This window comes from Drosophila suzukii, unplaced genomic scaffold (genome assembly GCF_043229965.1).
Source record: "Drosophila suzukii unplaced genomic scaffold, CBGP_Dsuzu_IsoJpt1.0 scf_19, whole genome shotgun sequence".
NCBI classification, from domain to species: Eukaryota; Metazoa; Arthropoda; class Insecta; order Diptera; family Drosophilidae; genus Drosophila; species Drosophila suzukii.
Genome location: NW_027255906.1, coordinates 25,001 through 41,026, shown reverse-complemented (window position 1 = coordinate 41,026; position 16,026 = coordinate 25,001). Strand labels below are relative to the sequence as shown.

The window sequence follows — 16,026 nt, the reverse complement described above, 5'->3', positions numbered from 1 at the left end:
AAAAATGGGCTTCCGGCGCAGCGCAAGTTTGTTTCAGCAGGGTGCCACATCAACTCTAACGCCTACAATCGCCCATAACGCTAAAAACCAGTCTAACGCACATAACATTTTTTAATATTTAGTAAAAATTAAAGTTGGAGTTTGTTCTTATTATCAATACCCACGTACATGCCAGAAATAATTCAATTGGGACAATTCACTTAAAAGTTATAACCAAACAATAATAAAGAATAAGCCAACTCAATAGAATGTGAGAGGGATGGAGATATATTCACACAGAAAATCGGCTGCTTACGAAATTTTACTAGCGTTACATAGGCTTCACTATTCTTTGTGGCACTTTAAAATTTATATTAAGAGTTCAGTTGATTTTTAACATTTGAACTGTTTTAAACGGAACTAAAACTGATTAAGTGTCTGTTAAGATTATGGATTAACTCCAGTATATTTTGTTATTTTATAGCCGATTTCCGACTCGCATAAACACATCCACTCGCTACGGTTGGCTCTTTAAAAGGTAATTAAAATAATTATTTTTTCTTTGACAGTAGGATTTGGAAAATACAACTTGTTGTCATATTAAATGCAGCTAAAATGATCGACTACATGACTTCAAACTACTTACCAATCATTGACAGGGATGTGACTATTTGAAGATTTTCAATAACTGAAACATTCAAGCAACATAACCATGTACTAGGCAATAGTAAAAGAAAGAGAAGAACTCAGAAACCATTTTTCTCTGATATATATGAGACAGATTTCACAGTGATAGGTATCACAGATCATACAGTGGTGCTCATAGACTTAAGCCACTGACACTACCATAAACTGTTTTCTTAATAACTTTTTTGAACATATTTATTTCGGCCTGAAATTTTTGCATTTTGCAACACTGTTATTTAAGCATCTGATCACAGTAAAAAATGACAAGTAGGTATTCGTATTTTCCAAAAAATTGACTAAATGTCAAAAAGGAGTATTGTGCTCTGCTCATATACTTAAGCCACCTTGAGCTAAAATCGTCAAACTTGTGTTTTTTCCGGAAAAGTTGTGCTAGTTATTTTCTAAACTAAAGTATTGAATACTAAATTCGTTTCCGAAAACAATTTGACCGCTATGGCTAAAAATAAGAATTCAAATTCGGCCGAAAGAAAGCTAATATGGGATATTACGAAAAAAACTCAAATATTCTACAAATTTGTAAGACTTTACATTTTTCGCGTGGCCAAGTCAGAAATGCGATTGCATTTTATAAGAAACATGAAACCTGGGAAAGTGTTCCACGTGAAAAGCCCAGAAAAACCACTTTAAACGACGATAGACGGATTTCCAAAATCAGTAGGGCCCATCTGTTCTAGACTTGGACGCAAATCAGGGGGTCAAATGGTGGAAGATTATGGCGTGAATGTGTCAACTCAGACCATAAGAAGACGGCTAAATGAATTTGGGTTATATGGACGCATTGCCTAAAAAAACCATTGCTGTCAATTAAAAATGTTAAAAAGCGCCTTCAATTCGCCAGAGAGCATATTCAAAAAGGTCCCAATTTTCGGAACATGATTGTTTGGAGCGACGAATGCAAATTTAATGTCTTTGGGAGTGATGGTAAACCATATGTACGACGTTCTCCCAACAAACAATTGGACCCCAAATACACGAAGAAGACTATTAAACATGGTGGGGCTTCGATTATGGTCTGGGGCTGTTTCACCGCATCGGGCGTAGGTCTCCTAGGGAAGATAGAAGGCATTATGAACGGCGAAATGGACAGGGACATCCTTGTTAACAATTTATCTGGAGAATATGCCGATAATTTGCCACTTGCCTGGATATTTCAACAGGAGAACGACCCGAAACACACCAGCAAAATAGTCAAGTCGTGGCTTAATCTATGTTTTGCAATGGCCACCGCAGAGCCCCGACTTTAACCCTATAGAGAACTTGTGGAGAATTCTTAAACAAGTCGTTGGCCAAAAAAAAACCAGCAAATAAAAACGATTTGTGGCGAGTTTTGCAAGAAGAGTGGAAGAAAATCGCCCATCAACAGTGCGCACGTCTTGTGGACTCAGTGCCAAAGCGTTGCTCCGCTCTTCTTAAGCAGAAAGGTCATCCCACTCAATATTGAAGTAAATTTATTAAAAGTATAAGGAATATTGGGAAAATTTTAACTTTTTCAACCAATATGTTCCAGGTGGCTTAAGTATGTGAGCAGGACATTTTGGAGATGGTCTCAGATTTTTTAAGTTTTTCGTTGAATATATATTTTTATAACTTGGTTATTCTTCTATTAGAACACTGATATATAGAACTAATGTGACACAAAAAATTGGAGCTGTGAAATAAAAACTTTTCTTAATTTTCGTTTAAATTTTTGGTTGAAGTCTTGTGGCTTAAGTATATGAGCACCACCCACTGTATCTACAGTATCTCAAAAATTTAAGAAGCATTAATTTGTTAGGCACCGCGTTAAAGTTCGCAGCCGGTACTCCAGATTTTCACGACTTCAAAAATAACTTATGACATCAGAAAACAGGCAGATAAATATTAACACAAAGGCTCAAGAATTAATAAGCAGACCAACAATCACAGTAAACGTTAATAAACAAGATTGTCCGATTGTTATTAAATTAAGAAAATGCTTTATACCGGAGTAGAAGATAATAATGATTTGAGAATTTGTAAGAAACATTGTCATCAAGAAATGGATTTATAAATTTCATACTCGAAGCCTTGATGTTATTGGTTACACTTTCGAAAATTGGAGTAATCAATCTTTCAATTTTAAATTCAAATAACTCGTAAAATTTAATCAATTAATTTTCTATAAATATTACAATTACTGACCAAAAGGGAGTAGCCCAAAATAAAATTGGGTCGATTTGGAGGTCTTTAAATCGTAAAATCACGTTTGAAAAATGGCGTTTTTTTTAAAGCAAAATATCTCAGTTGCCTTTAACTTGGAACTAGCAACCTTAAAAAGCAATCAAGAAAGACCGCTATAGTCGAGTCAGCTGAAGGAAGCAAAAGGGAGATGGAGATAAATAATCAGCAAAGCAAGGCAGACACATAAAAGCGTTATGGAAGTGGCAAACTATTTTGAGGTCAATCGATAGGTATTGACGAGACCAATACATTTCAGTTAATATTTTTCCTATCATGAAAACTGTGGGCCCCACAGCTTTGGGCGATTTGTGGGCGTTTGAGAAGGCGTGGCAACATTTTTAAGGTCAATCGATAGGTCTTTTCAACACAGAAGAATCGCGATAATGAAAATCTGTTGCTTGCAGACATGCAAGTTGGTGCGTTCGACTGGACAACAGAGAAGTCCGTGCTATTCAAGCAGTGATGTTACCCATGCACAGTGCCTTGGCACGTCGTGCAATTGACATGAGGAGTGGCTTGCGCTACTACTGTGATAATTTGCAAAACTTCCTAAGAAGTCCCCGAATACGAAGGTCGCCAGGTTTTGCAGCCTGAGATACTCCGAAAATCTTATGTTAATAAGAGTGCGCAGTACCAAAAACCGTTAACTGTATACCGCAGCGGAAACAAATATTTGTTTATCGGCTAAATCCTAATCTTTCACCTCATGACATTGCAGCCAATATCTGTAAAAGAAACAATGAAGAACGATATAGTCGAGGTACTCGACTCAGATACCCGTTACTCAGCTAATGCGACCAAAGGGAAATGGAGATATGCAAGCAGCAAAGTGAGACTGAAATGCGCCACCTACCCCTGATCACAATATATGGTTATGTGGGCGGTAGACAGAGTTAAGCGTTATGGGCGTTAGAGTAAAAATTGTAGGCGCCACAGGTTTGGGCGGTTTGTGGGCGTTCGAGTTGGCGTGGCAAACTTTTTTTTTTGATCAATCGATACGTATTGACAAGACTAATAAATTTCAGTTAACATTTTATATCTAGCATATAAACTGTGGGCGCCTCAGGTTTGGGCAGTTTGTGGGCGTGGCATATTCGCTTACAAACTTGCGCTGCGTACAAGGCTACGGAATTTAAATCTGAGATCCCATTTCTCTATCTTTGATAGTTTCCGAGATATCCGCGTTCATACTTTCGATTGTTTGAAGTTTGTGAGCGTTAAAGTTGGCGTGGCACATTGCTGAAACAAAATTGCGCTGCGCAGGAATCTAGGTAATCTGCATGCTCCTTTTTTGGGTCAATCGATAGGTATTGATGAGAGCAACACATTTCAGTTAAAATTTTTATTGTAGCATCAAAACTGTAAGTGGGAGTTAGAGTGGGCGTGGCACATTGCTGAAACAAACTAGCGCTGCGCAGGAATCTCAGAAATCTGCATGCCTAATCCCAGGATTGTAGCTCCTATAGTTTCCGAGATCTCAGCGTTCATACGGACAGACGGACAGGCGGTCAGACGGACACACGGACATGGCTAGATCGACTCGGCTAGTGATCCTGATCAAGAATATATATACTTAATGGGGTCGGAAACGCTTCCTTCTGCCTGTTACATACTTTCCGACGAATCTAGTATACCCTTTAACTCAACGAGTAACGGGTATAAAAATCAGATTATGCTAAATTTTGTGCCGTACGCATTCATGTTAAAAAGTACGAAAAAGGAAATTCGTTTGAAGGAAGTTGGAAATCCCTTTAAAGAGATAAATGGGAGTGGGCCCAAATTAAAATTTATTAAACAATACCTGAAATTAAAATATCCTAGACCTTACATGACACGTGAGAAAATATTCTTGCAACCCGTTGAACACAACAGCACTATTCTTAATTTCGGCGAAGACAACAAAGTAGCAGAAAGAGGTAACAAGATTATGACGATTGGAAACTGCAGCGCTGCCCTTACAACAACACTCTGCAGAAAAATGCCCTACTCAACATGAATACAACCACTCCAGCCACTTTTAGCCGCTAACAGTCATCGATGACGGCTTTACAATACTCAATGACGGAAAAGCTACGATCATTGGACAACGAGTAACTGGAACAATCCTCCTTACATTTGAAGTGGTAAAAGTAAACAACACTATATACCGAAATTTATAGAGCTAAAAATCCACAGCGCCAGCTTTTTCAACGGTCCTTAACATCAAGGTAGTAAAACCACCTTTAATATATGGAGAGAGAGGATAGCCAGTCCGTCTCCAGCATAACCTTCAAATTATTATTAGCAGTTTCAAGAAGTCCGAGGATGTCCTTCATCTAATCAGGGTAGGGGCTAAAACAGACACCCGCGAAGGGTCACCACTTTCAAGACATATGGCTTTGTATTTATATTCTATAGGGATCAAAGGAATAATCGGAAAAATGAAACATTTTTTTTAATGTTTTTTGACATATTATCGTCAACTCTTAAGAATTTTTTTTATTAAAATTGCAGAATTTCGAATTAAATTTTGAAAAAATCGGACGAATATATCATATAGCTGCCATAGGAACGATCGGATATTTAGTGGGAAAATAATTATAGCTTCGCTATTTTTGATCTATTCTCTTTTTTGGTCTTTCAGAAAAAAAGAGTACAAAATGCTTTAGCAGCACTAAATCAACTTTTCATTGATATAAAAAATATGGAATATATCAATATTTTTCTTGATTTTTGAAATATGAATTACATTTTTTTAAAGAAACATCATCGATACGATATTTTTGAAAATATTGGTTATCCCTACTCATTTTTTCACCTTTTTTATTTTTTAATTTAATAAAAGTTCAAATAATGTACTTTAAGACATGAAAATTGGAACTCAATTTTTCCTTCAAATAAAAAAAATTCAGAAATCTACCTATTTTTTGTGGAACAAGTGTATATAACCAGAATAAGAACGATTTTAGGTTAAAACAAAAGAGAACGCTATCATCCACGGCTTACACTATTTTATAACCGTTACTCAGCTAACGGGAGTGCGAGGGAGATGGAGATGGCGTGGTTTTTACCGCCCAGAGAAGTTAGCATAGAAGTCGATTATGAAATCGAATGTATCGATTGCGATAAGAACTATATTTTAATTGGAAGCGTACAGCAGAATAACATGATACCTGATCACTGATGGAATTCTTACGATAGTTCTGCTGAACGCACATGTTTACTTATCATGATACAAAAATTGTTGCATCATGATAAGTTAGAAAGAAGGGTAAACTTCTGTTAAATTCTTTACAACTGTTCAGACTTTTTTGATTTTTACGTTTCCTCGATTGCTGTGTGCAATGCTACAATTGCGGTGGCAACCGATATCGTTTTTAAAAACGCAATTTGAACTAAAAAACATTTGCTTATAAAGTAGTTGTTAGAACCGTACCGTAGGGCAGTTTTTCAGGTCAAATGTTTTACTTTTAACTTCGTTATATTTCATGAGTGTTCAGCAGTGTTGACAGTGTTTGACATACAACACATTGTTGTAAAAAGCCACGTTTCAAAATTATTAATCAACAAAAATTGCCACATCTAACATTGCCTAAGCATTTCCTTCCTAATATGATTTGTCTAAATACCGTCGTTTAAAAATTATGGCCAAACTTTTTTTATTTCGATTTTTTTTTTCAAAAACGATTTTGGTTAAAACTTAAAACTGTATAGCCCTTGAGATTCCTCAACCTTAGACAACATTAAATTTTGTATGTGCGTATCCAAACGTTATATAAAATTTCATTTAAATTGCTATTAACAGTTCCATATAAGAAACGTGGACTCTACGGCTTTTGGGAAAGTAGATTAATTATATGATTAATGTTACAAACAAAAACTTCTGATATCAAACAAAAACACCTCTTAACGAGGTAAAAATCTAGTGACGATCGCACCTTCAACAAACAAAAGTTTTGATATCAACTTTTGTGACAAAAATGTATTATACGATCTACTAAATAAATACACTTTCTAAATACATTACATTCGGGCCGCTGCAATTCATTATGCCTGTGTTTAGCTGTACGATTTTAACAAACCGTGTCGAATGAGGTGATATAAAGATTTTTTTTTAATTGAAGTCAGTAGCTAGTTAAAACTGAAGAGATTGGTGATATTGAATTGTCTAATAAATATGGTGAGGCTAAGAATTTACCGTACAAAATCCCTTCCGAGGGGTATAATATCGTGGAACCTTTCTCGGATTAACGATATCGTAAACTTCACCTCCTTTTGACGGAGCGGCATCAAAGCTGGATTTGCGTGATCTTCTATAAGGCGCACGAAGCTGTAAACTGCAGACTGAACGAGGAATGGATTGTTTTCCAACCATGCTCTGAACTCCATAAATATATCCAAAAGGCTCTCGATAAGAAAAAGATTTCTTTGGGACGCATCCCCTCCGCCTGCCTGCCGAAGACAGTTCCAAATAACGTTTTCGACATTGAGGACCTGGTGTTTTACGAATTCCCTTAACACCCAGATTAATTGTCTTCTTGCTATTTCCGTGAGCTTAGTATACTTCTCAGCCACTAGTAAAGTGAGGTTTGCTACAATAACATTCATTCCGTCCCTAGATACGAGGGTTACGTCGCGATACGTTTTGGGAGCAATAGCAGGATCGGTAAGCATTATGTAGAGAAAGCCGATTGAAATCTCCTCGTGTTGTTTGTCCTTGCACACGATTTGCGACAATATGTCATGCATTTCTTTATCACCAAGTCCAACAATTTGCATCTGCAAACTGATAAACGAACGCTCAAATTTCTAAAACAATTATATAAAGAACAGGAGAAAAGAATCATTTACAGGGATAATTAAAACTTATTTTATTGACCACACCTCTTCAATCTCATCTTTAAAGTCGACTGCCGAACACACAAACAGCTTCGAGACGTGAGCAGCACTTTTCTGTTGCTGCTGATCCATTGGCTGGGAATGTGTATTTTCGCACTTTAACTACTAACTTGACTCACTACTTCGTTTTACACAAATTTGTATAGCGAGCACAAATAACACACAGAGATAATTGTATTTGCATAAAATTCTTGTTTTGCTTTGAGGGAGATAAAACGAAAAGACATATTAACAGTACTGTGGTTCCACTGCAACATTCTAGCAGAGTGCTTGTGATTTTTGAAATATAATAGCTTATTCCCACGTATAAAATCCTCTTTCGACAACGATACGTCCAACAGACGGTCCGTAATAGCCTCTACCTTACAAACGCTCCGTGCGGATATATATTTCAATACGTTTTAAAATGCTAATGGATACTATTCATTAAAAATTATATTGGAAATTTAAAATTGTATAATTAAATAAAAAATATCAGATCATTTTAAATGGACGTACCGGGGCATCTTATGAATTGGTTATCCGCCTCTAAAGTGCCTACTAAAACATTGGATCATGCAGCCGGCATGAGGTTGTTGATAACATTTTATATTGTCCGTATGAACGCTGAGATCTCGCAACCCTTCAGTTCCAAATAAAAAGTTTCACTCGTAAATCACCTTGTGAATCCCGTGGGACATGTCCTCTTGCACAAGTGAAGAACAAGTGACACTCCATAAAGACAATTGTATGGAGCGTCACTTGTTCTTCACTTATGCAAGAGGACATGTCCCACGGGATTCACAAGGTGATTCACAAGTGAAACTTTTTTTTTTTTTGGAACTGAAGGGCAATGAGTTTTCACTTATGAATTCACTTGCAAGTGACACGTCCCAAGTAAAATCACTTGTGAAATTCAGTATTTTTCTCATGAGTTTTCACTTATGAAATTATAGAATTTAAATTACATACATTTTTAATTACATTTAAATTAATTTTATATTTTATTTGTATATTTACCTTTAAGAGCTGTGTATAAACCCTTTGTGGGATTTTTTTTTGACAGAAAACATTTTATTATCCACTTTCGGCTAACGGAACCCATTGAATACCTTCCAAATATACGTACTTTAGACTAAGATCAATCCAAAACATCTTAAACTTAATGTAGCACTTACCTGACTTTATTATATTAACTTAAAGAAACGATTAAAGTAACTCTGCTGCGCACTGTTAAAATGGATGCTTCCCTTTCAATCACTTAAACAGAATGCACCAAGTCTTCTTCTCACCCCAGTGGCGGATCTAGGGTTGCTGGCGCCCGGGGCAAAGCGAAAAATTCCGCCCCCTCCCTATTTGCTGTACGAATAACATTTGGAGTATTTAAAGTGTAAATAGGTTATTAATTATTAAAAGCTTATATGTTTGAAGAATTGTATTTCTTATCGATTCTTTTGTCAGTTACAACGGAAAAAACATTATTATTTGTGTTTTTGCAAGACAAAAAAATATTACTTTTAGAATATAACTTTTCTGGCCTTGATTGCCGCAAATTCAGCAATAATATCATTGTAGTCGAGTGATGCTGCTACTTCATTTTCGATAGGAAAATATGAATTCTCGAAACATATATTGCTAGTCGGACTCGATTTAGCGCCTCTTAGATTTGGCGCCCGGGGCGCTTGCCCCTTTCGCCCCCCCTAGATCCGCTACTGTCACACCCCTTTACTTGATTTCTTTCGTTTTCTTTTCGCTGTTGGCGCGTGCCACTGCACCTATACCCTTTCTAAAGCGAAAATATCCGATTATAAGTTTTACTTCTTGAGTAAAAAATACAATATGAATTATTTAAAAATGTTAATACTTAAATGTTTTAAATACTGGAATCAATTTTTGACGACGAAATTTCTATAGCTAAACTAAAAAATTATACCGTAATAATAATATATAATAAGTAAACATAACATTATAAGTAAATTGAATTTACTTAATTTCACCATAATTAAATAATTTACTTTTATATAACAATATTAGTTGTTTTTTTCTAATATACAATAAATATTAGGGCACTCACATGTCGCTGCTCCACAAAAATGTTTGCGCCGAAATGTTAGTTGCTAGCCGAACATAACGGAGAGACGCAAAACAAATAACGGATCGGCCGAAATTTGTCTCTGAGAGCGTCGAGTGCAGGCAGATTACACCAGCTTACAAAAAAAAAATCGATGAAATACGCCTTCAAGGAAACCTTTCTTTTCCTGTAAAGTACATATCCCTGATTAGGAAAAGGGCACTTACAATTTTTTCTATCGTACCAAATTTTTTTTGAAGTGTACAAAACGTTTTTTGTCGCTTTTTTTTATTTTCTAGCTCGAGTTCTGATAAACCGAATTCGGTCATCGATGACTTATTTTACAGGTAATATAATGCCCTTCAATTTTCTTATACACATCATTGAGATCCATTCATTAGTTTAGAAGCTAAACTTCGTCAAAGTTGAAAAAGTAGGAAAAAATGCTAAAACGCTGGTTTAAATAGCTTTTTAAAAAATACACGCCTAAAAAACGAAATTAGTTTTATGCTGTTTTCTTGAAGGCCGAACCTTTACGGAGAATATGCGCTATTGATCACGACAATCCGTTGGTAAATCGATTTTGAACAGATTTTTAAACGTATATACCCAAGTTCAGTATTCGGGAGCAGCGGCCGTTAAACATTATTTTAAATTTTCAGTGTTGGCGAACGTAAGAATTTGGTGCAAGTTGTTATGCATAAAGCCTAGTAGGCTTAAAGCCTAATACTCAGATCGGCTAAGTGTTTCACTAGTCGAAAAATCTTATTCTTTGTAGTGTGACCGAAGTTTTCAAAGTTCACCCGCAGTGCATATGGCATGGTCTTACTGTTTGTTGCCAAACAGAAAAGAAATCAATTGGAGCAATTTAAAAAAGAAGAGTCTGCTGGTGCACAAAGAAATTAAAATAAAAATAAATAAAATGTTCAACGAATGTTTTTATTTATGTAAATTATAAGTTTAAGGCTTTCTTCTCGTCGCACGGATGCTTCGCCAATTTTCCCGCGCCATCTGCAGTCCAGCTCCAAGTGCCAATAGGCTGGCCAATAATGGCTGGTGATATCTCCTCCAGCTGTTCCTTAGCGGGCGACCTTATTTTCTCCTCCCTATAGAAGCCGGCGCCTCCTCCATCTTTGCTTTGGCTGCCAAGTAGCTGGGGGAGGTGGAGTCCTCAATGGAGACCTCGTCGGAGATCGAGCGATGTCCCACGTTCCTTCCCACTGGGATTCTCTAGTGGATCTCCTCCAGCGCTTCAACTATTCTGCGGATTTGCACCTTTGTGGTATTGCTTCCTGTCGGTCAAGTCCCACAATAATGGGCAACAGCTTGGATTAGGCGTCCTATTTCACCTGCACTGACCTCCTTTAGCCGTTTTTGGTGTTTGCTTCCATTTTTAATTTTTAAATTTCCTGCACGAACACCGCCAAAGATTAAATTTCTTATTCTTTGGGCCGCGGCTAACGGTGTTCATCGAAAATTCACTCTCGAAATCTGGTATTTTTTCTGGTATTTCCTTAGCTCATCTGAGTACCGCGCTGAAAAACAGACCCAACGAAAAGCTTTAGCCGCCTGTTTGCCTCTCGCTCACTCCTATGGTTAGCTCGCAGTTTTCGTCGATGTAAGTACTAGGCTTAACGTCAGATTCCTTGCTATTAGTGCTGGGCAAGCTAAAAAGTATGCGATTGCAGTTCCGTCAAATTAGCGTCGGTGACTTAGCGGCGATGGCGAAACGGTGGAGTCTGGAACATGGGGCCCATTTTTATTTTTTGATTTTCTCGACTTCTTGGGGCCGAATGGAAAAATATTGTTTAGAATGAAAATATCTATCGATCTAGATAGTTTGCAAACATATCCGACTTCTAGAAATCTATTAAAAATCTATTTAAAAAATCGGGTCCCCACAATTATGTTTATTGCTCCCCTCACAGGTGTTGTACCAATATGCACGGTAAACCTAGTTATTGGGCGTTAATTCGAGCTTCTTGTCAGAAAGTATTATTGAGCTAAAGCCGTCAGTTTTTGGGAAAATCGCTTTACAGTGGGGGAAGATTAATAATTAAAAGAAGTGCCGTCATATATAAATTTGAACCAGAAAGTTCCAAGATATGAACCACTATGTAAAAAATGTATTCAGGACACTAACCATGTGGGATAAAATTATGTTTCGACGCTATCTCTATATTTAATTAATTTGACTTTCACAGACGTTGTACCAACATGCACGGTACCTCGTTGGAAAGGAAATTCATTTCACTAATTAACTAATGCGGTACGGCCAACGAAAAGCCGTCAGTTTTTGAATAAAACGCATAGTGCGTTGTGGGCCTCTCATATGTAAAAGAATTGTAACCAGTTTAGTGTCGGTATCATGAAAAAAAATTAAGAGAAGTAGTTAACTTAAGCAAAAAGAAGTATGTATACCCTTGCAGTTATAATTATTGCATTTAATTCAAAATTCTTAAAAATACAAGAAATTATATTTCCAATAGTATAAGATAATATGTCAAAAAACACAGAAGCTATAATTTGTTTCATATTATTTTCTCACCAACTTTGCGATCGTTCCTATGGCAGCTATATGATATAGTCGTCCGATTTTGACAAAATTAAATTTGAAATTCAGAACTAATTAAAACATGTTATGTACAATCGTAGGAGGTTTCGCTAAAAAACACTGAAGATATAATGTAAAAAAAATTTTTTTCGATTATTCCTATGGGAGCTATAAGATATAGTTGCCCAATCCGGCTGGTTCCGACTTATATACTACCTGCAAAAGAAATAAGACTTTTGGGAAAGTTTCAGCCCGATAGCCTTAAAACTGAGAGACTACTTGGCGTAGAAACGGACGGGCAGACAAACATGCCTAGGTCAACTCGTCTAGTGATGCTGATCAGGTTTATACTTGTATATACTTATGAAATTATAGAATTTAAGTTACATACATTTTTAATTACATTTAAATTAATTTTATATTTTATTTGTTTATTTACCTTTTAGAGCTGTGTATAAACCCTTTGCGGGTTTTTTTTTTGACAGAAAACATTTTATTATCCACTTTCGGCTAACGGAACCCATTGAAAACCTTCCAAATATACGTACTTTAGACTAAAATCAATGCAAAACATCTTAAACTTAATGTAGCACTTACCTGACTTTATTATATTAACTTAAAGAAACGATTAAAGTAACTCTGCTGCGCACTGTTAAAATGGATGCTTCCCTTTCAATCACTCAAACAAAATGCACCAAGTCTTCCTCTCACCCCTTACTTGATTTCTTTTGTTTTCTCTTCGCTGTTGGCGCGAAGGTGTCACTGCACCTATACCCTTTCTAAAGCGAAAAATATCCGACTATATAAGTTTTACTTCTTGAGTAAAAAATACAACATGAATTATTTAAAAATGTTAATACTTAAATGTTTTAAATATTGAAATCAATTTTAACGGACGAAATTTCTATAGCTAAACTAAAAAATTATATTTTAATAATAATATAAAATAAGTAAACATAACATTATAAGTAAATTTGTTCAGAGCAGATTTCCAGCGCCTAGTCATGCGCGCATAGGTGTACGACGGCACCTGCAGCGCTCTCTGCTTATCTTTGTCGCCTTCTTTCTTATACCACTAAAGCTGTCGCTTATCTATTCAGCAACTACATTGTAAGCCTGCAAATGTCTATATGAAGTTCTTGGAGCCGATCTTTTACACAGTCCGTCTGCCGCTCCGAATAAACGCTATAATATTAATATGACCTATTCGTGCGTTATTAATTATAACTATAAGGGTAGCATGTTTGTTGTCTTCCCCATAAACATTTGGTGACCCCGACGTGATATAGTTTTTATCGGAGTCTGCATCTCAGTCTCGCAATTGTTTAATATAGTTTAAACAAACGCTTTGTTTCGCTGTCGTTATCGTGCATTCGGTCACAAACACACGAACATACATACATATGTGCATATAAAAGTGCACAGCCGGCCGTTTGATTTTTTGTATATTTTGCGCTGTGAAAAAACACCAAAACTGTGTTGTGCAAATAATTCTTAACAAAGTGAATCGCATTTAATCTTTGTTAATAGCGCATATTACATATATATATATGTACATATAGCCATACATACATTCGTTTGTCAGTTACAAATATGCGCGGTTGCTAGGCAGGCAATTTATCGGCAAAAACAACAACAACCAAGTTAAAAGTTCCGTTGCATCTCGGTGACGCTTGTTAACCTTTACATTTTCGCGGTAAAAGGTATACGATGTTTCGTGCCTCTAACGCGGTCGGACATTTTATTTTATTTCATTTTTTTTCTCGAGATTGAAAAATGTCTGATACGGAAACTCGGTTCGGCCTCAAAATGAATCCATAAGTGACGTCGACTACTACCGAGTCAAAGCCCAATCAATTTTTTGGCAAATGAGCTCGATGAAATGTTATTTGAACGCTGATGCGGTTAATCAGTTTGACGAAGCTGAGTTGCTGGCGCGAATGGAATGGGTCAATTCCTTAAACCAGGCATTTGATTCTGCGCAGACATCGTTGGAAAGACTGGATTTTGCAGAGATCTCGAGCGACTATCGGATTGAACTTGCCGAGGTTTTCATGGATGTGAAGGCCAAACTAAGCCGAGGCTTGGCTGCTCATCGCAAGTCACAATTGCCGGCTTCAACCGCTGCAAATTCAACATCTATTGACGTCACTAATAATGCGGATCTTTCTTTTCGATTTAGGAAGCCTCGGTGGCCAAATTTGGAAATTGCTCGTTATCATGGATCCTACTCTGAGTGGCCGGATTTCCTTGCGACTTTCACTACCGTCATCGGAAATGATGATGAGCTAAGCGACATTGAAAAATTACAATATTTGCGTTCGAGTTTGGGCGGCGTGGCTCTGGAAACCATACGCTCGCTTGAACCCTCGAATGCTAATTATAGAAAGGCTATGAATTTGCTGGTTAATCGATTTGATAATAAAGTTTTACACTTTCAGGCACACGTTCAGGCAATATTCGGTTTAATGGGTGTTGAGAAGGGATCTTCGAAGGGTCTTCGGGAGCTGACTGATTGCATGAATTCGCATCTGCGAGCAATTCGAACCCTGGCCAATACACAACAAATTTTGGATGGACTTTTAATTCACATCGTCACTCGGAAACTGGATCAGAGGACGCGGGAAAAATGGGAAGAGGATTTCTCAATCACTGCGCTGTCTACCTGGGATGCTATGGAGTCGTTTTTGGAAAAAAAGGTGCAGGATAATGGAAAACTTGGATCAAGCATGGTAACTCAAACACCAGGCCAGCAGGTGGAAAAAAACATGCACAAATATAACCAAAACACACTTATTGCTTCTGCTTCTAACTCAAATCATTTGATATGTTTATTTTGCGATGCGCGGGATCATTATTTGCCAAAGTGTTCTCGATTTTTAAATTTGAGTCCGAATCTTCGATATAGGAAAGCAAAGAAGTTGCAACTTTGCCTCAACTGTTTGCGCAAGGGGCATAGTTTGCAGCAATGCATGTCGACTCACTGCAAATATTGTCGCATGAAGCACCATTCATTATTACACATGAACCATCCATCCGCAACATCCACCTCATTTTCATCTCCATCATGCGATCCATCCTCGAGCTCTCAGCCATTACCATCTACTTCATCAGCATTAGTATCATGTTCGCATACATCATCGCATCCTGATCATCATTTACTAAGCCCTCCACCCAAAACCTTAAATATTTTGCCGATCGACTACGTGTTGCTTCCAACTGCTATTATCTACGTTAGAAATAAAATTGGAGCATTTATGCCTTGCCGAGCAATTTTAGATTCGGCCTCCCAGCTAAACTTTATAACCTCTCGCTTAGCTAGCCAACTAAACTTGAATCATAGAAGATCGCAAACCTCGATTTCTGGGATAGGAGAATCTTCCACGATCTCTGATAAGACTGTCGATATTTTTGTGCAATCACGGGATGCAAGCTATCGTGCGGCATTGTGTATTACTGATAATCAGCCCCATTTCAATATAAATGCAACATCATGGAGGATACCGCAAAACATTTCGCTCGCTGATCCTCATTTCAATCAATCACAACGAATTGACCTTTTACTCGGCGCTGGGTTGTTTTTCGAAATAATTTCTATGGGACAAATTCATTTGGATAGGGCTTTCCCAACTCTTCAGAACACCAAACTTAGTTGGGT

General features: G+C 37.0%; 2 protein-coding genes across 7 annotated transcripts in view; one reads left to right on the top strand and one right to left on the bottom strand.

The window, feature by feature from the left end:
- IntS3 (integrator complex subunit 3) overlaps positions 1-8,004 on the bottom strand; it is a 62,671-nt gene extending 54,667 nt beyond the window's left edge. For 2 of the 5 annotated variants that reach the window (XM_070998984.1, XM_070998981.1), the window contains exons 1-2: positions 7,750-8,003; positions 7,064-7,674 (exon numbers count right to left, since the gene is read on the bottom strand). In XM_070998984.1, the coding sequence (XP_070855085.1) occupies positions 7,064-7,674; positions 7,750-7,836 (698 nt within the window). In that variant the 5' untranslated portion in view covers positions 7,837-8,003. Of the gene's footprint in view, positions 1-7,063; positions 7,675-7,749 lie in introns of all 5 variants that reach the window. The other 3 variants (XM_070998983.1, XM_070998982.1, XM_070998980.1) reach the window with 3 other exon arrangements.
- A 5,483-nt stretch (positions 8,005-13,487) lies between these two features.
- LOC139354743 (uncharacterized) overlaps positions 13,488-16,026 on the top strand; it is a 4,258-nt gene continuing 1,719 nt past the window's right edge. The window contains exon 1 of one of the 2 annotated variants that reach the window (XM_070998979.1): positions 13,488-15,067. In XM_070998979.1, the coding sequence (XP_070855080.1) occupies positions 14,998-15,067 (70 nt within the window). In that variant the 5' untranslated portion in view covers positions 13,488-14,997. Of the gene's footprint in view, positions 15,101-16,026 lie in introns of both variants that reach the window. The other variant, XM_070998978.1, reaches the window with a different exon arrangement.